This window comes from Hemitrygon akajei, chromosome 2, assembly GCF_048418815.1.
Source record: "Hemitrygon akajei chromosome 2, sHemAka1.3, whole genome shotgun sequence".
In the NCBI taxonomy this organism is placed as follows: Eukaryota; Metazoa; Chordata; class Chondrichthyes; order Myliobatiformes; family Dasyatidae; genus Hemitrygon; species Hemitrygon akajei.
Genome location: NC_133125.1, coordinates 129,956,024 through 129,983,320, shown reverse-complemented (window position 1 = coordinate 129,983,320; position 27,297 = coordinate 129,956,024). Strand labels below are relative to the sequence as shown.

Below are 27,297 nucleotides of genomic sequence, written 5' to 3'. Positions count from 1 at the left end.
ATCCAGTCCTGGTGACTTATCCAACTTGATGTTTTCCAAAAGCTCCAGTACATCCTCTTTCTTAATATCTACGTGCTCAAGCTTTTCAGTCTGTTGCAAACCAGCACTACAATGACCAAGATCCTTTTCCATAGTGAATACTGAAGTAAAGAATTCATTAAGTATCTCTGCTATTTCTTCTGGTTTTGTCTCATTATTTCTGGAAGTTCTGAGATTTGATGCTTCAAAGTGTTATTTTTGGTAGGCTGATTAAGAGCAGGAGTAGGCCAGGCAGCCTTTAAAACTTGTTGATAGTTTGTGGGTGATCTGATCCCACTGATCTGATCAGTAAAAGTGCCCTTACTTTTACTCTCCTGAACCCAAATTAACCTTTCACCACCTTGCTTATCAAGAATTAAACCATCCTTACCTTAAAATTCAAGCACTGTTCTTCCCTCACCCTTTGAAGGCAAAGTTCCAAAAACTTCACAGCCTCAGAGGGAAAATGTTAGCTGATTTCTATCTTAAATGGGAGATGTGCTTCCTGTAAAGTGATTTCTTCCACAGAAGAAGTTCTTTCTACATTCATCTCGCCATGACACCTCATGTTTCAATCAGGTGGCATCTCTTTCTTAAACTGCTGCCCACTAAAACCAACCTTGCCACAACTCACCCCTTCCACATTTCAGTCTCCATAAAACTCCTCTGAACTGCCTCCAACACAGAAACATCATTTCTTGCATGATAATACCAAAAAAAATTACATATTCCAGTTATGGCTCCACCAATGCACTCTGTAACCTTTCTTTAATATTTTATCCACCGAGCAGTAAATGAGAACGTTCTGTCAGCTTTACTAATTACTTGTTTCTGCATTCGAATCTTTTGCAAATCAGGTACTGTGATATTCTGTTCCCATTCTATCTGCCTCCCACCACTCAGATAACATTCTTTTAATTTTCCTGTTGCGTCTTTCTACATTATATTGTATGCTAATAATATCTGTAATTATTACATTATGAAATAGTGTGCATGCAATAAGATGGATTATGCTCACGTGTTCAGCAGTAGTGGCAATCTGTGTGGGTGGTTTGTGATCATGCATTTCCTGCTGAAATCAAATCAGACTTAAACTTCTTCACCTCCCCACACCACCTGAACTGCTGAAGAATTTTATGAGCAGGAGAAAGTCTGTAGATGCTGGAAATTCAAAGCAACATGCACAAAATGCAGGAGGAATTCAGCAGGTCAGGCAGCGTATTTGGAAATGAGTAAGCAGTCGAAGTTTCAGGCTGAGAGGAAGGAGGAAGATGCCAGAATAAAAAAGATGGGGGTGGGGAGAGTGGAAGGAGGATAGCTAGAAGGTGATAGGTGAAGCCAGGTGATTTGGAAAGATAAAGGACTGGAGATGAAGGAATCTGATAGGGGAGGAGAGTATCGATAGGAGAAAGGAATTGGAGGAGGGGATCCGGGGGGAGGTGATAGAATTTACCCCGAGCCTTCTCAAATGTTTTTATTGTGTGGCTGAAGTGAAATGTGAATTGACTAGCTTAATCAAAATTCGCAACCTGCTGTAGGTGACCTGGTCTAATTTTTCTCTGTGCGTTTGGAAAAACCTGGCATGGTGGGGTCCCAGAACACCATGGGTGGTGTAATAATGGAGAAAGAAGAAAGTGGGAAATGGGGGAAGAGTGGTGTTTGGGCTAGAGAGGACTAGTACAAGTGGTACAGTGCTGGCTGGACAAATTCTTGTCTGTATGTGTTATTGCATAATTCTAGATATATGGTTTTTTTTTAACTTTTGTTTTGAAAAGGATTAGTTAGGCACCTCGGGGAAAATGATTTGCAGGCTCTGGGAAAAGTGCTGTGGAACAAAATGAGTAATTTTCTCTACTTAGCACAGACGTAATAGGCTGAATGGTCTCCTGTACAATAACGGCTGATTCCATCATTGAAATATTTGTATTACTAAATATAGCATTGTTATCTTAGCAGCTAGTCAACAGATAAGAATCTTTTCCAGTTTAGGCAGATCATCCTAGTAACTGAAGACATCTTTCCAGTGGGAATAAGTTTGTTCCCGCTATCCTGAACATATTTTTTTTGGGATAACTTGCAAAACAGCAGCTTTCAGTCACTGATTTCACTACCTGTGATAAGCTTAATGCTCTCCTCATTGTGAAAGATGCCAAGTGCTTTTTTACTCTACTCCTGCCTGCTTCCTTTGCCCCCCTCAGTCCCAGCGGTGTCCATATAGAAACTCCATCTGTCTGAGAGTGGCTCATCCAGCTATTTTTCACCTCAGCTATTTAAATTTGTTGAATCCCTCGACGTGGTGTTTATAGAACATAAACGCGAAGTCTGCAGATACTAGACATCCAAAGCAGCATGCAGAAATACTGGAGGAACTCAGCAGGTCAGGCAGCGTCTATGGAAATGAACAAACAGCCGATGTTTTGGGCCAAGATCCTCCTTCAGATGTAGACTATTTAGGCTTGCTTTTCTGCTATAAAAGTTAGGAATTGGGAAGCATAAATATGATACAAATCATGAATAGTACCTTATGTACTTGTTCCAAACACTGGAAACATGACTCTAGTCTATCCTAATACAATTGCTCCATGAATTCTGCCTGGAGTCCTGATCAATATTATCCTTCGATCAACATAATGTATATATATATATAAAAAATAATGTACACAAAATGCTGGAGGAGCTCAGCAGGCCATGCTGGTTGTAGCAAAATTAGTGGTGGGGAAGGTGGTAAGTCCACTCTGGCTGTACCAGATTACAGGACTTTGAGCCATGCATTGGATTTATTTTGGATTGATTTCACTTCTATTGCAGAGTTGGGATATTTGCTTATGGGCAGGAGCCAGGAAAGATGGGAAAGAGAAGGCTCTCTAAATGCGCTGATGTGATCACCCCAGCTCAGTGGTATCCTTGTCAGATGTTCAGTGATGTGTCTTAACAGAGATCATGGGAAAGGAAGAAAAGAAAGACTTTCATGTTTGTAGCACATTTTGCATTTCTTTTTGGGCCTCCCAAAACATTTTGCATCCACTGACGTAATTGTGGATGTGTTTTTGTTGTAGTATTGTCAGTTCATGCACAGCAAGTTTCTAGAAGTGAAAATGACCAGATGATTTTTGTAAACACAAGAAATCCAAAGCATGGCCTGTTGAGTTCCTCCAGCATTTTGTGTGGATTATTTTTGTACATGATTGAAAGATAAATATTGCCAATGACTCCAGGCAGGATTCTTCTGCTCCACGTTGGAAATTGTGCCACACCAGCAGTTGTTTTAATGTATCATCTGCAAGGTGTCACAGGCACTCTGTCAGTACTGCACTAGAGAGTCAACTTGTTCTTTGAGGTGTCAAGTGGTCTTTTCATTTTATTTATCCACTTTTTTTAAAAATTGGATTTTCTGTTCCTCCTATCACCCGAACCTCATTTCATGCACCTCTCATCCGCTCCCTGAACAGTTAAAGCAAATTTTCCACCCTGTTCCCTCCCCAGTTTGCCATCCCCATCAATCCTCTTTACCGCCACACCTAACCAAATCTCTTACTTTCCATTTGCCCTCATGATCCCGTCTCCATCTTCTTGTCCTCTGCAGATCTTGTCTCTGGCTCCATTCACACAGACACAGACACAGACACACACACACACACAGACAGACACACACACACACACACACACACACACACACACACTCTCTCTCTCTCTCTCTCTCTCTCTCTCTCTCTCTCTCCTCCTCCTCCACCTCCTCCTCCACCTCCACCTCCCCCTCACCTCCCCCTCACCTCCCCCTCACCTCCCCCTCACCTCCCCCTCACCTCCCCCTCACCTCCCCCTCACCTCCCCCTCACCTCCCCCTCACCTCCCCCTCACCTCCCCCTCCCCTCTCCCTCCCTCCCCTCTCTCTCTCCCCCCCCCCCCTCTCATTCTGGGTGCAACCTCAGCATGAGGGGGCCACAGGTCTAACAGTGTCCACTTTGGCCATCATGGGTATTTGAATAATGTCCTTGAGCAGGCTGACCTCATTCTACATGCAGTACCAGTTAAAAGCACTTTTTTAATTTACTGAAAAACTGACTGCATTCACTGAAGTAGGAAGTGTCACCATATCTTTTGCCATGCCTTTTTCTGTAATTTAAGTTCAAGTTAGTCTTTGGTGGTCTGGACAATGGTTTAAAGATTCTGTTTCCACTGCATTGATAAAACAGTCTCCGGTTACCATTACTGTATTTCTCAAGAAATATGCAGGTAACTATGATTTAATTCTACATTGAAGATTTCTACATTAAGGTGGAGCAAATTAATGTACAAATAATGTAATTTGTGCCTATATTGCTAATTGCGTCCAAAAATGTGGTAACTTAATTCCTTTTATGTCTGGACAGAGTTTAAAAACTCAAGTGATTAGAAGTGATTAAGATACTTGCAGAGGGGAAAGGAGCAGGGTTATAATCATACCTTTGTTTCTCAGAGTGCCTTCTCACTAGTTTGGAATGCTAGCGTGTGACGGGGCCTGCTGGTAAAACCATATCCAGTCCAAGATGATGACCTCAGAAGTTTAACTGCAGTTGGTGACCTTGAGTGCAGGAATGAATGCATCGTTCATTTGATAATTGGTGTATCATGGCTTTGCTGAGTGACATCTAATGTTTGTGAACTTTTGTCAAACATTTTGACAAAGTACTTTTGTGTACTTTAATTATTGTGTCAATCCTTTTTAGGATTCCCCCCACCCCCGCAACTGAGTCCACCCCTCCCAACACAAGTTTTTCTTTCTGTTTTTTTTAAATCACTGGTTATCATTAGGCAGGGTAGGACCATTTAGAGTAATACAGGGTCTCAATTGGGCCACCATGTTAGTGCCAATTAGACCAGCTGTTGGAGCTGACAAAGTGGAGAGAATCGCAATCTTGACTCTTTATTGTTACAGATCTCCCTAATGCTGCTTTGAAAAGGGGTGATCACAAAGAATGTACAAGTTTAAATGAGATGTACATGTTATCTACCAAGTTGAGGAACTAACCTGTAAACGACTCGTCACTTGTGGTTTGAGTTAACAAGGTTAAATCTGTCCCCTCTCACCAAGAAGCATTTGGTGTAATCTGTGCTTCATATATTGCCTCTGAAATTTTATGACACAAGTGGTTCTGCAGCTGCTGGAAATCTTGAGTAACACACAAAATACTAGAGGAACTCAGTCAGGCAGCACCTACAAAGGGTATTAACCAATTGATGTATCAGGCCAAGACCCTTCAGAACTGAACAGGAAGATGATTCTAGCTTCCTTTCTGGTCCCAATGAAGAGTCTCAGTTTGAAACTTTATTTTCTTCCATAGATTCAGGCTGACCTGACTTCCTCCAGCATTTTTTGTGTTGCTGTTGAACCAAATAAAGCTGTACTTTTAGAACAGGGAGTTGAAAATGCAAGTAATTTCAGTGCTTCCATCCTGTGTTTTGCCTCACCAGTGGCAGAGGAAGAGAATGGAGAGCCCGGTGTGGGAACGGGGAGGGGAGAAAATTGCTCACAGCTAGGAGGTCCAGATGACCGTGGAGAACAGAGCTTAGTTGCTCGGTAAAACTGTCTCCTGGCATGTACTCAATTGCACCAATCAGAGGAGGCCAGATGTGATTAACAAGGTTGGAGGAGACGAATGGGTATGTCGGCCTCACCTGGAAGAGCTCTTTAGTTCTCTTAGTGGTGGTGAGGGAGAAGTGCAGGGATGGGTGTAACACCTCTGACAGTTCCAGGGGAAGATGCAGCCGGTGATAGGGTCATGTAACTTACAGAAGTTTTGAATGACTGTATGCTAGATGGTGGGGTGAAAGGTGAGGACTGGGGGAGCTCTGTCGCTTTTCTTTCTGGTGAGGTGAGAACAAACATGTTGGTAAATAGAAGTTGCTCTGTTGTCTACAATAATTGGGGGGGGGGGGGGAATGGTAGCCTTGTTTTCTGAAACAGATGGGCATCTCGGGTGTCCTGGTGTGGAAGGCCTCATTCCAATAACAGGCGTTGGAGATGATGAAACCAAGAGAAAGGAATGTTGTCCTAACAAGAGTTGGGGTATAGTCAAAGTTGCTGAGGGATTTGATGGGCTGGCAGTAAATGGTGCATAATCTACTCTTTTATTTTATCAAAAAGCTCAATTGTTTAAACTCTATTTGCTTTCAAGCAATTTGTGGTGTTTCTCATTTGGTGATGATTTTCTAACAAATTTAACAAAGTGTGATTTAATACAGTAATTTATAGTTCTGTTTGCTGCCAGCACGTCGTCTTTGTACTTCACCAGTGCCACATTAAATCACATTGCTTCCTTCAGTCTAGTACGCTCTACTTGCCCCACTTAGTTCTCCGATACCTGATCCAGTGCTGCTTCCATCATAAATTAGTGCGGTACAAACAAGGAAATGACACTTCTCTGGAATTGCCTCAACCCACCCTATTAGCAACCCTCTTTATTTTTTATGCTGTTGTTTTCCAAGACTGAGGGAAAAACGATTGTTCGTTGCCATTATGTAAGGTTCTTGTATCTCAGTCCAATTTCCCCAGTGGGTTGCTGTTCCTCCTCCTCCCCACTGTCTGGAACTCTTTGGTTATGTCGGTCAGACAAGCTTTAGGTGGAGTAGTGACATTGAATACCACGTCATCAGGTTTCTCTCTTGAATATGGTATTGCCAGAATTTACTAATGAAGCTGGCGATCTGTTGATCACACTCTTAGCAGGGGAGGGTGGAGGCAAAGCAAACAAAAAAAACCCAAATATTTAACTTGTTTCTCATAATATAGAAAAGGAAAGTATGCATTAAAATGACACACCCAACAGAAAACTTGTGTTAGACAATGGTATTTTCATGCGTGTGCAGTTACATTTCTCCTCTAGCACTGTAGTTTCTGTTGTCGGGGGTACTGTCCTTGTCTGATTGCCTGATGCTGAGGACTTGCTTTGTTGGGTTTCTATTGACGAATTCAATTCCATCTGGTGTTTCCAGATTCCTTTATTGCAACACGCTTTTCAGTGTTTTACTTTCCTCAGCTCCCATACGCCCCCAATTCCATCCATTTCCAACTTGAGCCAGGACCAACCTGGGATGCTTTTGGTAAGGTTAGAAGCAGAGGGCACAATTGTAAGGTAGCACATCACGAGGTTCTGCAGTTGCTGGAAATCCAGAGGTCGCACATGCATGCTCATAAAATGCTGGAGGAACTCGGCATGTCAGTAGATCCGTAGAGAGGAATAAAACGGTTAGCATTTCAGGTCGAGAGCCTTCATCAGGACCTGAGAGGAACGGTCTCGGCCTGAAACTTTGACTGTTTATTCCCCTCCATAGATGCTACCTGACCTGTTAAGTTCTGCTAGCATTTTGTTTGTTATTGGTAGCAGTGTGGCGGGTAGTGCTGTTCTCACAGCTCTGGTGATCTGGGTTTCATGCTAACCTTAAGAGGAGTTTCCATGTTTTCCCTATGGATGAATGGTGACTGCCAGCAATCATCAAAGTACGTATGTCATCATATACAACCCTGAGATTAATTTTCTTATGGGCATACTCAGTAAGTCCATAATAGAATGATAACCATAACAGAATCAGTGAAAGACCACACCAACTTGGGCATTCACCCAGTGTACAAAACAACAAACTCTGCAAACACAAAAAGAAATAATAATAATAATAATAAATAAAGCAATAAATATTGAGAACATGCGATGAGGAGTCCTTGAAAGTGAAAGGTAGTAACTGTTCCTGAACCTAGTGGTTAGAGTCCTGGCTGAGGCTCCTGTACCACCTTCCTGGTGGCAGCAGTGAGAAGAGAGCATGACCTGTTTTGGGGGTGGGGGGGGTGGGGGTGGGAAGCAAGATGGCGGTGCGATGCAGCAGTGCGCAGTGGCCACTTTGGAATGAATATCTGTAATCTGTCATGTAGGATGCCGTGTACAATCCTGATTTGATGGAGATAGACAGGTGAAGCACGGAGGAACATCTGGTGAAACTTTTGTTATGCCTGTTTCGCTGCCGCTGCTACTGTGCGATCGGAAAATCTCCGGGAGGAGGGCCCTGATTCCTCGGCTTTGCCTGTTGCTTGGCGGCCGGGGTCGAAGTGCTCGGCAGAGATGATGCTTGGTGTCGGAGGGCTGGTCGGAGGCTTGAAGTTTTCGGACGGACTCAGAGTTGGTTGTGGTCGGGTGCTTCCAGGGGGCTGTATCGGTAAGGTTGCGGTGCTGGAGGTTCATGTTAGGAAGAGTTTTTCTTCCTTCTACCGTCTCCGTGAGATGGTGAGCTGTTGGGACTTTGAGACTTTTTTTTACCGTGCCATGGTCTGCTCTTTATCAGGTTACGGTATTGCTTTGCACTGTTGGAACTATATGTTAAATTACCGTAGATTCCGGACTACAGAGCGCACCTGATTAAAAGCCGCTGGCTCTAATTTTAGAAATAAAATCAATTTTTTAATTGTAAAGGCCGCATCGGATTTTCGGCCGCAGGTGTCCCACGTTGTAATATGAGATATTTACACAGAAAGATATTACACGTGAGGATTTTTTTAACTTTTAATTAAATCCATATGGTAACAAAAACAAATACATATTGCAAATGCTTTTTTTCGAACCGTGCCCGTACGCGGCTACTTTTAAATATACGTTGCGTATACTTCTTTACTGAACAACATTCCAATATCTCCTAATGACTGGTAAAAAAATATATATATTGCAGCCTACCAGGAAAAGTTATTGATCACCTTTAACTTAAAAGCAGTGTTCGCTCAGATCCAAAGCCGCTCGCGTAATGCGCTCCCCCCCTCCTTTCCGTTTATCGCAAACGGCATTTAAAAGCAGCGTTCGCTCAGATCCAAAGCCGCTCGCGTAATGCGCTCCCCCCCCTCCTTTCCGTTTATCGCAAACCGGCATTTTCCCACAAGACACCGCGAAACCGGGTGTGACGTCATAGCATCCCGCGATGTAGTACAGAAAACAAATATAGTTTAAACTAAGTAGGCAGCACAATGCTTCGAGTGTTTTCCATGTTGATGAGGGTGAGTACAAATGACTGATTTACAATAATTTAATTGTGAAAGTGCGCTTGATTTATCGTACAATTTCATTGGACCTCTGTGAACTACTCATCAATTTTATTGGTCTACTGTTATGAGGCAAAATGTTTACGAGGCGGCATGAAAAAAAACCATGCATTAGCCGCTTCGGATTATTGGCCGCAAAGTTCAAAGCTGTTCAAAATGTGGGAAAAAAGTAGCGGCTTAAAATCCGGAATCTACGGTATGTGATTTTTGTCAGTTAGTCTTTTATCAATTATGGTACTGTCTGCACTGTTGAAACTAAATGTTAACTATAACTATGTGGTTTTGAGTAGAGTTTTGGTTTGTTGGGTGGTAGTGCTGGTCTCTTGACTTGGTGTGTCTGGGTAGTCATGTTTTGTCTGATGGGTTTGGAGTTCTTTTCCGGGGAACGTGCTAAGATGGTAGCGTGATATTGGTACACAGCAGCCTCTCCGGACTCTGGATTGGGGATTACCAAACGTTATGTGGTTTTTCTTGTGTGGTCTGTTTTGTTGTGTGCTTTTTTGTGATATCATTCCGAAGAACATTGTCTCATTTTTTTTTAAACTGCATTGCATTTGTGGTTTCTAAATGACGATAATCTGAATCTGAATGACCTGGGTGCTGGGGATCCTGATAATGGGCGCTGCTTTACACATGGTGGACTGGGCCATATACACTACTTCTTGTAGGATCTTCTGTTCAAGTACATTGGTGTTTCCATACCAGGCTGTAATGCAGCCAGTCAATATACACTCCACCACACATCTATTGAAGTTTGTCAGAGTTTTAGATGGCATGCAGAATCTTCGCAAACTGCTAAGGTAGCAGAGGTGCTGCCACTCTTTCTTCGTAATCGCACTTATGTGCTGGGCCCAGAACAGGTCATCTGAAATGATAAACTGGGTGTTACAATTTAAAAAAAAACAAGTAAGCATCATTGAAAGAAATTTTACAATATAACTGAACTGTAAGCATTAATTAAGGTTTGTTTCATGATCTTATACAATCCAACGGAGCCATGCTCGATTCCTGCCGCAGTCGGTGTAGAGCTGGGAGGGCTTGGGTGTGAATGCACCAGCCCCTCACTCGGTACTGAACTGCCCTTGTCCCCCCAGCTCTGAGCCTAATGTGCAGTGAGAGTTCCGATGTACTTGCATTCCCTCCTCCAGTACGTTGCATGTTTCTCCTGCAGCAGTGCACAGGCAAAGAAATCCAGAATGCCCCGATGGGTGTGCTCTAGCCAGCGAGAATGGCTCCAAAGTTTATTTGACATAGCTTGAGAGGAATAGCAACTTCTTGCCCTACAACTGGCTGCTGAAACTTTCATTTGTTGTATGTCCTAAATACACATTGAACCCAGCTGATGAAATTTGGTTCCACTGACTTCATAGGAGTTAAATTTCAGAACAGTTCAATGAATAAACAGTATGAAATCATGTGTTTGGCACACGTAATGCAGGGCAAATATCTCTTCCTTCGCTCTGTACAGTGTTTTGAGATGAATAACGGCTTTGAGTGGAAGCGTACCAATTTGAGTCTTGTTCTTGTGCTTTCCATCACCTGCTTGCACAGAGCTAACCCCTTCTTCATCCCGGTATCTTTTTTTCCAACTTGACCTGCCACGAATTCTGCAGTCGGTGGTTTTCCTGAGGTATCGGAATTTTCAGGTGAGAAACTGGAGTCTTTGCAAAGCAGCCTGGTGCATGAACTGCTATCTAGAGAGGAAACTGGTAAAGTAGCAACCCTCATTTTCTCAGCTGTGCACTATTTTGCTGTATTTGCTAATGATCTACCAATAGGAAGCATCTAATCTTGGTATGGGAGGCAGAAGAATTGGCACATGGGCAGTGTTTACCGAGCAAACAATTGGTTGCTGTTGATTTTCTGTTAAATCAAGAATGAAGGTGGACCTGTTTAAGCCTTTATTTTGTTGTATCTGTCAAGGCTCAGAACAACCACTTCAGCTGTTCTCATGCTTATTTCATCATTTGGATTTTGTTGGGAAATATTGTATAAAGGTTGTCCTGTGCTGAGCCCATGTGACGTACTTCTCCATGTGAATGATAAAGGTTTATAAAAGCAAGCCATGACGTGCCTAGATATATTTTGAGTGAGTATGTAAGACAAAAGTTTTAGCCATTGTTTGAAATCGAAATACTTTAGTAACTTGTGTAAAAGAATGCATATCTTTTGAAATGGTTATATGTTCAACCCACTTTGCCTTAATACAGTGTGGTGGCACAGTACTGTAATAGTTAGCAGAACACTTTATAGTGCAATTGATCCGGGTTCAATTCCCACCACTGCCTGTAAGGAGTTTGTATATTCTCCCCGTGACGGTGTGGGTTATCACTGGGTGCTCTTGTTTCCTCCCACAGCCCAAAAATGTGCTGGTTGGTAGATTAAATTGGACATTGTAAATTGTCCTGGGATTAGGGTAGGACTAAATCAGGGAATTGCTGGGTGGTGTGACTTGAGGGGCCAGAAGGCCTATTCCACCCTGTTTCTCAATAAAATCTTTGGTTATTGGGTTAGTAGAGACAAGTATTAATTTTGAAATTGAAGGCAGCAATTGAAGTATTTGTACCAGCATTGTTTTGGGCAAGCTTCTCGATGTCAAAGTCCGTTTTAATGTCGTATGCTCTTGTGTGCTCTGACCTAAAGTAATCAATAAAAAAATTGTGCATCTGTTTATCTCTACCAATGTATTGGTTATTATCGTGTTTACTGAGGCAGAGTGCAAAAACTTAATTTTGCAAGCCCTCCACACAGATCATTTCAAAGGATAAATACATTGAAAAAGTACAAGAGAAAAGTAATATCAGAATGCATAATATAGCATTGGTTTATTCTAAAGACCTGTTTTTAAAAAAAAGTAATCAGAATCAGGTCTATTATCAGACATTTGATGTGAAATTTGCCTTTATTACGATTACTTTAACAAATGCTAACTAACTAATGCTAATTTAACTAATAAGTAGTTGTATTGAATAATACAACATGATACCACACCTTGCTTAAGTAGTGTGTGCTACACTCTTTAAGTATTTCACCCTGGAAGATGCAGGCCTTCACCACAAAAACCATGCCTTCACGTCTATTTGGCATTATGACAAGCAAGAGGAAGCGTTAATCTCGACTGCCTCTCCTTGGAGTCAGCTAGCAGTTTCTGGGTGGGTGAATATTCTCGAAAGGTTTATTTAAATAGACACTGGAGGTAATCTGATGTGTCGTGAGAGACTAGAAGGAGGAGGAATGTGTATGCAATAGAGACGTCAGGAATGGTCACTGCCCACACGTTGTGCAGCCCTACTATAACAGGTAATAGACAATCCCATGGGTGTCCCACATCAATAGTTTGTCATTTCTGATTCATTGAAAGATATCGCGCTCTCCCTTTTCTCCACCCCTCCCCAGTCTCTGTTGCATTTATACCAATACGGGACTTCAAAGCAAAGGACTTTAGACTGAGCCAGCTTCCTTGTGCTGTGTGTAACTAAGCTGACAGTTCACTTCATTTTTTCAGGACAACATTAACGTTTTCCTGAAGGGCTGTCAGAAAATTGGCTTGAAAGAAGCACAGCTGTTTCACCCAGGAGACTTGCAGGATTTATCCAGTCGCGTCACTGTCAAGTAAGTGCTGTTTTTTTAAAAATAAACTCATGGCATCGGTAGTCCACAGTGGCAAAACAACTTGTGTGTCCCGAACGTGCATGAGTGTGTTGTTTCCTCGAGCTGGTATGTTTTTCTTCTCACTGTTTTTAGTGCTTTTAATTGTGTACAGTGGTTGCATTGTGGAAAAATGGGGGGAGAAAACCAAGGGCTGGATGCTTGAATGGCAGACCAAACTTTTAAAATACTTCTGTTAAAGCATTAATGGAAGATTTGAGTGAAAGAAATTTCTGCTGTGGGTTATGTTGGCTGAAAGTCAACGTGATTTGAAACTACAACTTGGTAACTTCAGCCCAAAACTCTTCTACTTCACCAGCCTGGATTTGGTGGCAAATTACAGGTGGAAAGAGAGGAAGTAGACTTTGTGTTCCTTCTGCCTTACGATCATTGATTATTCGACTGAGCTTACTATTTCTTTGTAAGCTTCTTAATGTGAAAACGAGAGATTGAACATTGTAAAGCACTTGCGGAATATTAGCATGGTGTTGCAGAGTAAACATACCTAAAATATGCTTGATGAAACTGAATATACTTGTATGGAATGTTTTTATAGTTTGTACAGTGCTGTTGCTTGTAGTAATTTGGAGCAGCACTCTGTATGTATCACTACAAATCTAGATTGTATTGATTCACCTGCCCTATTTCCAAATCTTTGTCAAGACAGTGTCATTAAAAGACCAATTAACTAATATTTCTATAATATGTAATGTTACAGGCTTCCATTCACATTTCAAACTCTTTACCTTGTTTAGCCCACATCTAGATTAATTTTATATTTTTATTGCTATTGTTAGGCTGCTATTGGTCTAGAAAAAATGTTGACGTTCATTTCAATTGAAAAAAATTTAAAAAATAGCAATTTGTGACACGTATTACTTTGAAAAGCTTATTTTAAGTCACAGAAAAGCACAGCACAGAAATAGGCCCTTTGGCCCACCTAGCCCATGCCGAACAATTTAAACTGCCTACTCCCATCGTCCTACAATGGAGCCTCCCAGGCCCCTAGTATCCATGTCGCTATTCGAACTTCTCTTCAATGTTGAAATTGAGCTCGAATGCATCACTTGTGCTGGCAGTTCGTTCCACACTCTCATGACCCTCTGAGTGAAGAAGTTCACCTTAAACTTATCACCTTTCACACTAAACCCATGACCTCTAGCTGTATACCTCACTGGAAATGGCCTGCTTCAAATTACCCTATCTATGTTGTTTACCCTATAATGTTGTATGAGCTTTGGCGGTTGTGGCCTCAGGATGCCCTGATCTTGTTCAGTTGACTTCCCTGGTTTGCTTAGGCTTGCTGGTAATATATTCGGGTTCGAAAGGATGTGAATGTAATAGAACACAACAAATTTGTCTTTTGAGTTGCAATTGACTACAGAAGACCAAATTCTGGAACCACATCTCTTAATCTAAATCAAAGCTGGCCAGAAATTTGATCCTGTTTTGCCATGTTTCAATTCTGAATTTACTCAAACATTATTTCTGCTCATGAATGGATAACAGCAGTTTGAGACAGAGAGTTGAATGATGCCTTCAAGTGGCCATTCTCTTTCTCTTCCATTTTACAATCAACACTCTGATTTAATGCCTTTTGTCAAACTGCAGAATATGATGTGTCATTTCTCTGCTTGTTTCAAATGACTGTGTTAGCAGAACATTTTTAGGCAACTCTTTATAGGAGAGGAATGTAACCAGAATAGATGTTTTTCTGACATTGATTCTGTGTGATTGGAAAGGAAAATAATTGTGGTAGAAATTTGCTTCAACTAGTACAAAATAATGTACAGTGACTATCTTGTGACTTTTTATGTTGGTGGGACTTTGAACTTTAATTACAATTATAAATGCTTTTTCTACTGTGGTTTATACAAATTGAAGGGTGAGAAATGCTGAAGGGTGGGGGAGGTCACATTTATTATATCAATTATCTTTTAGTTGCCCCTTGTTGCTCTTCCTCTTAAGGCAATATTAATTTTCAAAACTTAAAGGAGTGCAGACTTCTCATTAGTATAATAGCTCTTCCTTTCTGATCTTGCTTTGTCATTGAGGTTTAAGTATCAGTGTAGGACTAAAATTGGATTTGTGACCATTCTGGAGCAGTCTAAAAGCTGTTGTTCATCTACTCCATGGCAATTAAAGCACTGATTCCCAGAACTACAGAATCTATATCCTGGTGAGAATGTACTTCTTTGTGACTTCATGAGTGACGGTCATTCAGCACCAAACCAAACACTTCAACCCACCGTGCCCATGCTGACAAGTGCCTACAGTATTAATAGTAATCCATTCATTTTGCATGTACTCCAGCTTTTGAGTATCAATATGTGATATTATCGGAAGCTGGCAGAGCAGGTACACAGGAAAGCCACAATTTTTTTTAGGGGTAAAGTTTTTGAAATTTAATGAAGTTAATTATTTCTTTTATAGCTTAAGTTTCTATGATCAAAAAATCTTGCGCTTTCGCAAAATCAGTGATAGCATTCTGAAGCAGAAGGCACAAGTGACAACTGGCTTCCTCCCCATGAAAAGGTTTCGATGTAAGAGATGGAATCTTACTCTGTGGAAAGGATTGAAGCCTTGCTTTTGAACTTGGAAGGTGTTTTTACAGATTACACAACCTCCAGTCTCAACCACAAGTGAATGCAATTGAACAGGTTTAACCAGCAGCACATGTTAAAGTAGAAAGTGAGGTCACTAACCTTTTTCTCTTAACAGCTCGATATTTAGATCTTTAATACACTGATATTACCAAGTCAAGCACTGTATAATTTTTATTTAATGTAGCCTTAAAGAGCAAATCCCTCTTAAATTCAATGACATTACTGTCACCAACTCTGTCAATCTGAAGATCACAATTGATGAAGGGTCTTGGCCTGAAAGGTCGACTGTTTACTCTTTTCCATAGATGCTGCCTGACCTGCTGAGCTCCTTCCGTGTCTTGCAGATTTTCTTGTGAAGACCACGGTTGACTGGAAACTTGACTGAACTATTCACATACATGACATGCCTACAACAGCTCAGAGGGTAGTTGTCTGTGACAGTGAAAACCCTCCTGATTTCTCAGTCTTTCCACTGTCATTTGGGCACATGTTGGAGGTGTGATGGGAAAAGGTGGCACAAGAGCCAGAAGACCCACATTCTGTGTTTTAGGCACAGCTTCTTCCCCTCACTATCCAATTTCTAAATGGCCTATGAACACTACCTTGCTGTTCCTTTTACCCCCCACACTACCTTGGCTTTGCACCGTATTGCAGCGGATGAAAAATTTTCACCTGGTATATAAAATGCTGATAATAAAGTTGATGATGCTGTGAGCTGAACTCTATCCAGGACAGTCGCAGCCTCCTTGCTCCACCTCGCTCTTTCATTACCTTCAGAACTGAGGCAATGTAAATCGGTTAGAAAATGCACCACAGTCAGTGCCCAAATCCTCTGTCTGCCTTCTGTTCATGGGATCATATTATACCTGACTTGGAAAAGGATTCCTGTGCCTTTGTCACTACTGGGGCGATCTACTGGAACCCCTCTATCCAGCGGTAATGTGGGAACATTTCAACTGACAGATTGTAGCAGCTGCTCTGACTCCATCTTTCAAGTTTGCAGATGACACCACTGCAGTGGGCCAAATCTCAAATAACGATGAGTCAGGGTACAGGAAGGAGGTAGCGAGCTTAGTGACATAGTGTCATGACAACAACCTCAGTGTCAACAAAAGAGCTGGTCATTTCCTTCAGAAAGGACGGAACTGCAGGTGCTCCTGCCTACATTTTCAGAGTTGAGTTTTGAGAGCTTTCAAGTTCCGAGGTGTGACACATCACCACTAGCCTGTCCAATCACATTGATGTTATGGCTAAGAAACTCAGCAAGGCGTCTACTTTCATAAATTCCAGCATGTCCCTGTCAACTCTTAAGCAATTTTTATCAATGTGCCATAGAAAGCATTCTATCTGGATGCACGATGGCATTGTATGGCAACTGCTCTGCCCGTGACCACCAGAAACGGTAGAGTTGAGGACGCAGCCCAACACATCACAGGGATTAACCTCTCCTCTACGGACTGTGTCTGTACTTCTCTCTGCCTCATTTAAAGCAGCTCACATAATCAAGTACTACATCTTCTCTCTCGCCCACTGGGCAGAAGGTAAAGCCTGAAAGCATGTACCACCAGGCTCAAAGGGCAGATTCTATCCACCTGTTATTGGACTATTGAATGGACCTCTTGAATGACATCATGGATTCTTGGCTTCACAATCTACCTCGTTGTCCTCATTGGGTCTCAACAACTCTCTCTATAACTAGATCCTGGACTACTTGCCAGAAAGATCACAGTCAGTCCTTGTTGACAATTGAAATTCCATCGCGCTGAGCACCGACACTCTCTTGTGCTGCGAGATCAGCCCCCTGCAGTTCACACTGCTGACCCGTGACTGCGTTGCTAGATCTGGTTCAAGCTGAATCATCAAGTTTGCTGATGACACCGCAGTGGTTGGCTTCATCAACAATGATGATAAGATGACATACAGAGAGAAGATAGAGCAGCTGGTAGAATGGTGCAACCACAATAGCTTGGGTCTCAACGTGGACAAGACCAGAGGGATGATTGTGGACTTTAGGAAGGTGCAGTCGACCACTGCTTCCTGCACACCCCTGGCTCCTCCGTGGAGTGAGTTACCATGTGACTGGGAATGCACAAAATGGATGATCTCCCCTGACTCCTCAACACCACCTCTATTGTCAAGAAAGCACAGCTCCCTCTCCACTTCCTGATGAGATTGATATGAGTGTAGCTCCCCTATTTCTAATCAGCTTTTACAGGAGCACCATTGAGAGTGCTATGGGAAACACAAACATCTGACTACAAAGGATTGTGAGGACTGCTGAGAGGATCATCGTGGGGGGAGGTCTCTTTTCCACACACATGCAGGGCCCTTGGCATGGTCAATGATCCCTCCTATCCATCTAACAACCACTTTGATTTTGCACGTTACTGCTCGCCTTCACTGCACTTTCTTGTTGCATTTAGACTGCATTCTGCCTTGTTGTTCTTTTACCTTCGTCCAGCTCAATATGCTGTGCAATGATTTGAAGTGCATGAACAATTTGCAAGACGAGCTTTTTGCTGTATCTTGGTAGGTGTGACAATAGTATACCAATACCAGGGCTGCTCACCACCACTTTGCAAAGGAAATTAGGAATGCAAACACCACTTGATCGCCATCCCAAGAGAGAATAAAATAAGCACGTACTAGTGGGAAATGGTGAATTGAATTTATGAGTACTCCGATGAAGAAACAGTTACACGGGTGGACGATTTGGCAGTATTTGTGTTACCGAGGAGTTTATCGTATACTATGGCCTAATCTTTTTCTCTCAACCAACAACAACATCCTGTATTTGCTTAGACGTCCTTCGAAGAAGGAAAATATCCCCAAGCTCTTCAAGAAGTGATATTAACTGTGGCAATTGTGACACTCCCGTAAGGGCTTTCATTGTTATTTCAAGGGCATTGTGCGTCAAATAGCTGGCATGCTTTCTCACATAGCTGAGTGAAAGGTAGAGCAGTTAATGCTGGGGTTGAGCTAATTCTAGTCCCTCCTGTCACTGACCTTTAGCCGCTCAGAATGCACAATGGAATTTTCTTTAGCCGAACACAAAAGCAGAATACCACGGATACTGGAAACCCGAAAGCAAGCAGGAAATGTGGGACATGCTCAGCAGGTCAGGCAGCATGCATTCTTTATATCAAAGATCAGTTAGCCTGGAACGTTAACTGAGCTTCTCCCTGCGTAGAAGCTGCTTGATTTGCTGATTATTTCTAGCATTTTCTGTTTTATTCCGCAGTTCACTTCATTAGACTCTGCAAATCAAAGTTCAAAGTAAACTTATTATCAAAGTACTTGTCACCATTTACAACCCTGGAATTCATTTTATTGTGGGTGTTTACAGTAAATACAATAGAATCAATGACCGCGCACAAGACTGATGTGCAAATGATGACAAACTGTGCAAATGCAGAAAGAAATAATAAACAATGGGTATTGAGAACATGAGATGGAGTCTGAGCATCATTCTATAGGTTGTGTTCAGTTCAGTGTTGAGGTGAGTGAAGTTATCTTGTCTGGTTCCAGAGCCAGGCGATGTGGGTCCTAAAGCTCCTGTCCCTCTTAGCCGTGAGATGAGAGCATGGCTTGGATAATGGGGTACTTGCTGAGGGAATGCTGCTTTCCTGTGATAGTGCTCCTTGTAAATGTGCTCAGTGGTGGGGAGGGCTTTGCCTGTGATCAACTGGGCTGTATCCACTATTTTTTGTGGGTTTTTCCATACAAGGGCATTGGTGTTTCCATACCAGGCTATGATGCAATCAGTTAATATACCCCTCCACCGTGTATCTGTAGACGTTTCTCAAGAGTTTTAGATGGTATGTCAAACCTATGCAAACTTTTAAGAGGTGTTGATGCACTATCTTTGTAATGGCACTTGTATGCTGGACCCAGAACAGATTCCACTGAGATAACAAAACAGGAGTTTAAAGTTGCGGACCCTCTCCAGCTTTGTTGCCTGTTGAGGACTGGCTCATTTATGTCTGGCTTCCTTCTGTTGTCAATAATCAGCTCCTTGGTCTTGCTGACACTGAGAGGTAGTTGTTGTGATACCACCCAGCTAAATTGTCAGTCTCATGGAAGATCATGGGTATGCAAGCCTTTTGTTATCCCTGAGAGCAAACCCCTTGGCTATCAGAGAGAAAATACACCTTTCTGAATTACAAATATAATTATAGCTCATTTCTGCCAGCATACACTTAGAAGAAAACTCTGGTAAGTTTGTCTCCTATTTCTCCCCCTTGTCTCCTTTCATGTGGAATAACATGGCATGTTGATGAATTTGCAAAGTCTATCAGTAGTGAAAAACAACTGAGTTCATTATGGTCCAATTAATGAGAGTATCACGCATATTCCAGATGGCTAATCAATCAACCACAGGGTGGAGTAGCCAAATACCATTGTCTATTCGAGGACGCTGATTCAATGTGACGGCTATCAGGATTGCCTCTCCCTATTTCTCAACAGCTCATGCCTTTGGTACTTACTCATTTGGTTCTATTTGCTGTCACATTTCTACCCATTGATCTCACAGTTTAGCTGTTACTTGTACATTGGCTCTATAATGATTTTTAGACAAATGTATCTTAATTGAATGTTGTCACAACTGTGTCATGGAAGGGTGACAATGTGAAAGAATGCCATTTGGCCCATCCAGTCTGTAATTTATGGTGAGCATACAGTTCAGTGCAAAAGTTTTACATACATTTCTTTTGTTAAAATTGTGTATAATTTATATTTGTTTTTCTTGTGAATGCTGCTTATATGACGTGCTGTGTCTGTGATGCTGCTGCATATAGGTTTTTCATTGCACTTGACGCTCAACTTTGACTTTGCGCTTTCCGCCCCCACCTTAGATGCATGTCTATTCCTGTCATAATCCTACAAACTACCAGGTCTGACCTCAGCCTCCATCATTCCAAAGAAAGACGCCCCAACTTTGTCCAACCTCTCGGTGTAGCACATGCTAGCGGAAGGAGGGAATGTTTTACACTTCGGTAGAGACAGACCTCCATTCTGTCAGCCGAAGGCTAAAGATATCAGCACCAAACCTAGAAATCTTTTGTTCCATGCTGTTATGTTCTGGGTCAACCTGAAGCATTTGTGAAAATTGGCGAAAGAGTGAAATTCAATTGTGATTCAAATTCAGATGGATTTGTTTTCACATACACCTTGGTGCAATGAAATTTCTTGCTTGTGAAACTCAGAGCAAAAAGTACATGTCGTAATATTAAATATGACAATAACTGTAGCAATATGTGCAAAACAGAATGGTGCAAAGAGAACAGTTCATGATATAGTGTTGAGTAACACACAGAAGATTCTGGGAGAACTCAGTAGGTCAGGTAACATCTAGGGATGGAAATGGACTGTCGCTCTTTTGGGCCAAGACCTTCGTCAGGACTGGAAAAGATGTGAAGGCAGAAGCCAAATTTTAAAAAAGTGTGAGGAACACAAGCTGGTAGGTCAATGCTGGCAGCTGTTCACGGTCAAGATTAAGTTTAGTTGTCATTCACTCATACGCATGAAAACAGCCAAACGAAACGGTGTTCCTCTGGGGTTGGGGTACAAAACAGATTACCAATAAATCACACACAGCACATATGGCGCATAATTATGATGAGCAAAAAAAAAAGTTAAAAAAAACTCTAGCCCAAGTCCCTGAGTGTCATGGCCTGTAAATTGATGGTGCATGGATGTTTTCCTGCAAGATCAAGGCCGCAGCAGTTCTCATCATGCGCTAGTGCAGTGCAGGTGAATATAATCCAGCTTGTCTTGCACGAAGTGAACACCAGATGGCAGCACTGGGTGGTTCCAGCCCCCAATCCAACATGGAATACCACGTCTCACAGTCAGTCTGGCGGCTGCAACAGGCGGCCCCGGGGCACGTGGGCCTAGTCTGCGCAAGAACCGAGGTCACACAGCACCTCCCGCTGTCAATGAACCAGTGAATCAGACATAGTATTGTACCAATTTCCAAATTCTGCATTATTCCCAACAACAGAGTCTGGTTGATCGCAATAAAAGCGTTGAAACATCTGTAGCACTGCACTTTCTCTGTAACGGTAACATTTTATTCTGTTTTCTGTCTTTACTTTCTCCTTGTACGACCTAAATGATCTGAGTGGATGGTGTGTAAACTTGAGTTTTTCACTGTATGTCTGTATATATGATAATAACCCCACATGCGCACCCCCCCGCCCCCCCGATTCAGAGTTTCTTCAGCAGCTTTGGGTGCTCCAGATTCCAGCATCATCAGTCTCTTGTGTCTCCAGTACACTTTGAGTGCTAGCCTTGCCCCTGACATGGTATCATTTCAGGGGGAGTGGATTATAGTAATCAAATGATCTGTAGTAAATAATGGACACCGTCGTACCAGAGAATCTGAGGATGAACATTGCTTGTTGTACAGCTGTTGATGTTACTTGGGAAAGTTTATTTCAGAAGAAAACTTGCTGAGAGAGTGAATATCCCACTGGTAAAATAAGAAGCCCCATTCTGCCAGGCACACTAAAATGTGCATCAAATTCTTCAGCTCTGAGTTAATGTGACTTGTTAAAATGAACAATGCCTTTTGTTTGGTATTGACTTAAGTACATTTCCAGAGCTTGGAATCTTTATAAAAGCAGGATTGGGCTGGCTAAACTGTATATGCGATGACCCTTTTTAATTAGTTATTCTTGGACAATCGTGGTTTCACTTGTTAAAGTTCAAGTCTAATCGTTATTCAGCCACACATGAATACAGCCGAACGAAACAGTGTTCCTCCTGGACCAAGGTGTAAAACACAGTTCCAACAATCATACACAACCCAGTCCATATAGCGCATATAATTATAGCAGAAAACAGTTACAAAAGTATTGAAAAAAATCTAGCCCATTGTCTGAGTGGGCTAATGGTGCTCATTGCCGAATATGTTGCTACTTTCAACTAGAAGGGCGTGGGATGTATCTGTGCAAGAATACTTGAGAAAAGGATCATTCATGGTCCGATGTGCTAAATGGGCTTTTCCCGGTCGGTGTAGGTCTGTTCCTACATTGCTGCTTGCTTCATGTGTCACTTCTGCAAGTGAGCAGAGGAACTACATCAAACCCATCTGCTAAATTCCCAGCGGGATAGCTAACTCCCAAGTGTAATAAAGCGGGCATATGTAATTCTTAGCAATAATATATACACTAAATTTAAATGCAGGCAATAGCTTGGAAAATCTGGTTCTTGAGACACGGATCGGATCGTAAACGGGGCTAGGGATTTCCCTTGGGGCTCCTGAATTATTAATGTGCTATATTAGCACAGTTAATCCTTCCATTTATTTGTAAGAGACCATTTTATCCATTGCACATGTTTTTCTGCTGTCCAGCCAGGCTCCAGTGGAGCTTGCGTGCCTTCACTGTTGCCTTAACCTCTGCTGTGCTCATGCTGACAAGTCCTGCTGCGGGAACAAAATGAGACAGGGGCTTATTTTGAGTGTGCTATTTCAGTATGAGTCAGTGTGTGCCAACAAATTTATATTCTGCTAGTAAACTGCCAGTTCCACTTATCGGCATTGATGGGGATATACTTGTCGAGGTGCAGTGCAAAGTAGGCCCCTCTAGAGCTTTGAGTTGCATCCGCCTGTAGCCCAACATTTAATCCTAACCTAATCATGGGTCAATTTATAATGACCAATTAACCTACCAACTGGCACATCTTTGAATTTGGGAGGAAACTGGACTAACCAGAGAAAACGCATGCGGTGTAGGGAAAACTAATAAACTCCTGATAGACAGCGGCGGGAATCGAACCTGGATCACTGGTACTGTAAAGCGTTATGCCAACCACTACACTACTGTATTTGTAGTTCAACTGCAAATATGCCTTTCCTGTACAGAGTAGCAATTGGATTATGTATGTGCTCTCCTCAGCCTATTTCTGCTCAATGCAAGGTTGAAGTAGATTCTAAAGGTTTAGGGTGTCATCTCTCTCACAGTCTAATATTTGAAACTCTTTAGTATCTAAAGTAATGTACTATCCAGCAGATTTCTTGGTCTATGATTTGCTGCTCCACTGCAAAGTCTCTTCGATGTATACTTACCCTTGAGAAGAATGCAGCGAGACCCTGTCTCACTGCTGCCCTGCCCCTCTGTGATCTCTGTTGTTCCTGGACTTTTCACTCCATTCTGGCTCCCCTCATCCCTTATCAGCTGCCTATCATCTCCCTCTGGTCCTCCTCCTTCCCTTTCTCCCATGGACTGATACCCTCTCCTATCAGCTTCATTCTTCAGCCTTTTCTACCTATCACCTCCCAGTTTCTCACATCATCACCTTTAACCCACTCACCTACCTTTTCTCTCACCTGAATTCACCTCTCACCTTCCAGCCTGTACTCCATCCCCTCCCCTCACCATCTTATTCTGGCTCCCCTCTCCTTTAATTTCTAGTGCTGATGGAGTGTCTCAGCCTGAAATATCCACTTTTTCCCCCCTTCTCCATAGATGTTGCCTGACCTGCTGAGTTCCTCCAGCATTTTGTGTGTGTTATAATGAACGTTTCTTTTCATATTGTGCAATATTTATTAACAAAGGCACACTTGATTTTTTTTTAAACCAGTGGAATATTGGTCATTGGTACTGTAGAACCATCATGGCATAAGAAGGGATTAAAAAAAGTCATTTCTCAGTCACTCAAAACTTCATTCTGTGACCACTCTTTACTATAGATCACTCGTCATCCTGATTTTGTTTAAGTCTTGGTCTCTCAAGTTTATGTTCAATTGGCTGCCATTTCCCTCTGCTTTCTGTCCTCCTTGTGGTTGTTACTGTGAGTTCTCAAAATTGGTAACTTGTTACATCACAGCAATCACTCTGAGCACCCATTTCAGCTTGAAGTGAGTGGATCTCCTTTACAAGCGGATATTAAACAAGCCAGCTGAAGACTTAAGTGCTGTATAGTCAATTATTTACTGATAATCTGTACCAGTTCCTAACATATTGTGCATTTACTCAGCAAGAATAATGGGCAGAATTCTCCTGAAGTCTCTAGGCGCAATCCTGAGTGTCTAAACAGTCATCCCTAGGAGCTAAATCTAATCGATAATTCCAAGGGGTCTAGCTGTTGTAATCACTGACTGTATGAAATTGGTTAGTTCCTTCCAGACTAATACAAGTACTGTAACATAGTGGCCCAGATAAAAGGTGTGGATCTGAAATGTGGACTGCCCATTTTCCTCTACAGATGCTTCCTGACCTGCTGAGTTCCTCCAGCAGTTTATTTTCTTTCGCTGTAGTTTCTGGCATTGGCACCCTCTCGTGTGACTGTATTTTATACTGTTGCTTTTGTTTCTTTGATATTATATAAGTTCATTCAATAATTACTTTGTTCTCCTTTACCCTTGTGTACTGGAAATGACATTAAACAGTCCTCAATCTTGAAAATTGGTTGCTGTATTTTGATTACTGCTTTAGTCAAGTTCAACCTTGCTCGCAGATCGCCAGTCAGTGGATTTAGGCTATTTGCTTGTGGAGCTTCCTACGTGAAGGGAAGATGCGGTGAGATATAGTATTTGACTTTGCTATCTCTGGGCCACGTGGAAGACAATCAAAATGCAGATCTCGTCTTTGAGAAGGAGAGGATTTTATGGAATCTGCAGTCGCCCAGTTTATGAGATGTATTGACTAATCACCAAACAGCAGGTAGGGAACTTTGCTCTTGGAGAGCCCTTTGCTACAAAGGATAGTATGCAGAAATGGGAGGGAGGGTAGAATGAAAACTGAAGACCTTATAAGGAAAGAATTTGGATGACTTGGAACTCTTCAGTGCAATAAAAAATGTCACTTTTTGTTTAAGAAACTTTAGTCATGGGTGCAAGCATGCTTGCTAATCAGTAGCCAGACTGAATTCATACTTGAGCAAATATTTTCCACCATGGATTAGAGTGCATTTATATTTAATGTGGCTACGTTCACAAAGGTGAGGGGTGCAGTTGTATGAAATCATAGGATTTGGCATCTTTTCCAACGATCTCTCTCATAATTGGTGGCTTTTGGCCACTTGGCTGGGTAGAGGGTCTGAGCTCGAACTTGCGAAGCTCATAGCTAAGTGGAAGTTCTGGCCCATTGGTGCGAAATAGTGCCTATCTGGATGTGACAGACAGAATTGAGAATAATGTGCCTCATTGGCTGTCAGGCCACAGCTGTGATCAGAGTATTGCAGTTCTATGATGTGCCACAACAGGGGAGTAGCTCAGTCGCGATAGTTGGCAGTAGTAGTTACCATCTTTGCCATTCTGAGTTGGTCAAAGGTATGAGAAGAGCTAGCGTGAAATCAAGCTCCAAGCCTTTTATGTTGTCTTCTGGTTTCTGCTCTGTGCCAACTGTTTTATGATCGAGTTTAGGGGGCATTGAAAGCCCCTCAAATTCATCGCTAATGACAGGTAGCAGAGCAGAAGTAACATAGCCTCAGAGCCCACACTAGGAGGTAATTTCACTTCTAATTCCTGATTGATAGTTTGCCCAATACAAGCTTCTGACTGACACTGTCCAACCCCTTCAGATGAAGTAACACAAATGTTATACCTCTGCGCAATGTGTTGAGTGTGCATAAGGGCAGGAGGCTCTATAAATGGTGTGAACAATCCCCTTGTATTAAACACAATAAATTCTGCAGATTCTGGAAATCCAAAAGCAACAACACACAAAATGCTGGAGGAACTCAGCAGGCCAGGCAGCATCCGTGGAAATGAACAAGCAGTTGACATTTTGGACTGAGATCCCTGTTCAGCCCTCATTTTCTTGCAAATTTTGTCGATTATTTTTGATATCTCAGAATTGCTCTCAGTTTAAAGATCAGTTACGATTTTGTACTTTAAATATACCCTCAGCTGAGATACCAAGCCTGAATCTCATCTACGCTACTAGTAGTGCGATCACTCGAGTTGAGTCTGATGTTCTCCTAAGGGGTAATTTCCTCAATGGAGAATGCCTGTGCGTGACTTTGTGTTTAATGTGGGGAGACTGATCACAGGCAGACACCAGAGGGTCCTTTGGCAGATCAGGCTCAGGGACCAGTGACATGGCATCTAAGACAGTTGAACCCTTCACTGCTGCAGACCTCTTCTGCCTTCACCACCATTGTGATGTGACGTCATCTTCTGGCAGCTGCACCATTAGGTACTTGGTTGGATCACTCTTTGTCTGGATCCTCCCCCTTGATCTTATCGCCATGGGTGACCCTACCAGGAGTTAAACTCCAGGCAGCTTCGCTCTTGGGATCTCAGTAAGTCACGGGCCTCTCCACTGTGACGAGTTGATGATCCACAGAAGTCTCATCTGAAGTACTGAAATTTGAAATGATACTTTTGACCGTCTCTCAAAACACTTTATTGATCATCGTCTGTGTTGGGAGTTTTGGAGATAACGGAATTACAAAATGTAAATTAGTTCCTTCTTCCTGTGTCAAAACAAAATTCTGAGATTGTTTTTATTTCTGACTTGGAATTTGCATCTCATACTTAACAAGGAAAAGGGCCTTTTTCGAGTTTTGTAGCCTGCAGCCACAAATATACGTGAACATATCACAGTCAAGTGACACTGAAGTACAGTCTTTGGGGAAATGGCACCACACAAGAATTCTACCTTGGAACTATTTCCAGTCATGGAGCACCTACGGCAGTATGTGAATACTTCGATAAGATTATAATTAAATTACCCTATGCCTCTTCATTATGGAAAATGCTTCATTTGTCTGGTTTTGGAATCAGCTGTAAAGCAATTGGGCCCCTTATCTAACGAAGGATATGCAGGCAGCTTAGAGAGTCCAGAGGAGGTTAATGAGAATGATCTGGGAATGGAAAGGGTTAATATATGAGGAGCTTTTGATGGCTCTGGGTTTGTATTCACTGGAGTTTTGAAGAATGGGAGGGGGGGGGGGGTGGATTTCATTGAAGCCTGAAATATTGAAAGGCTAGATAAAGTGGACGTGGAGAGGATGTTT

The 27,297-nt window shown here is 42.2% G+C and overlaps 1 protein-coding gene across 7 annotated transcripts in view; it reads left to right on the top strand.

Moving 5' to 3' along the window:
• lmo7a (LIM domain 7a) overlaps positions 1-27,297 on the top strand; it is a 229,427-nt gene that overhangs the window by 94,842 nt on the left and 107,288 nt on the right. For all 7 annotated transcript variants that reach the window (XM_073027921.1, XM_073027910.1, XM_073027904.1 and 4 more), the window contains exon 5: positions 12,579-12,685. In XM_073027921.1, the coding sequence (XP_072884022.1) occupies positions 12,579-12,685 (107 nt within the window). The remainder of the gene's footprint in view (positions 1-12,578; positions 12,686-27,297) is intronic.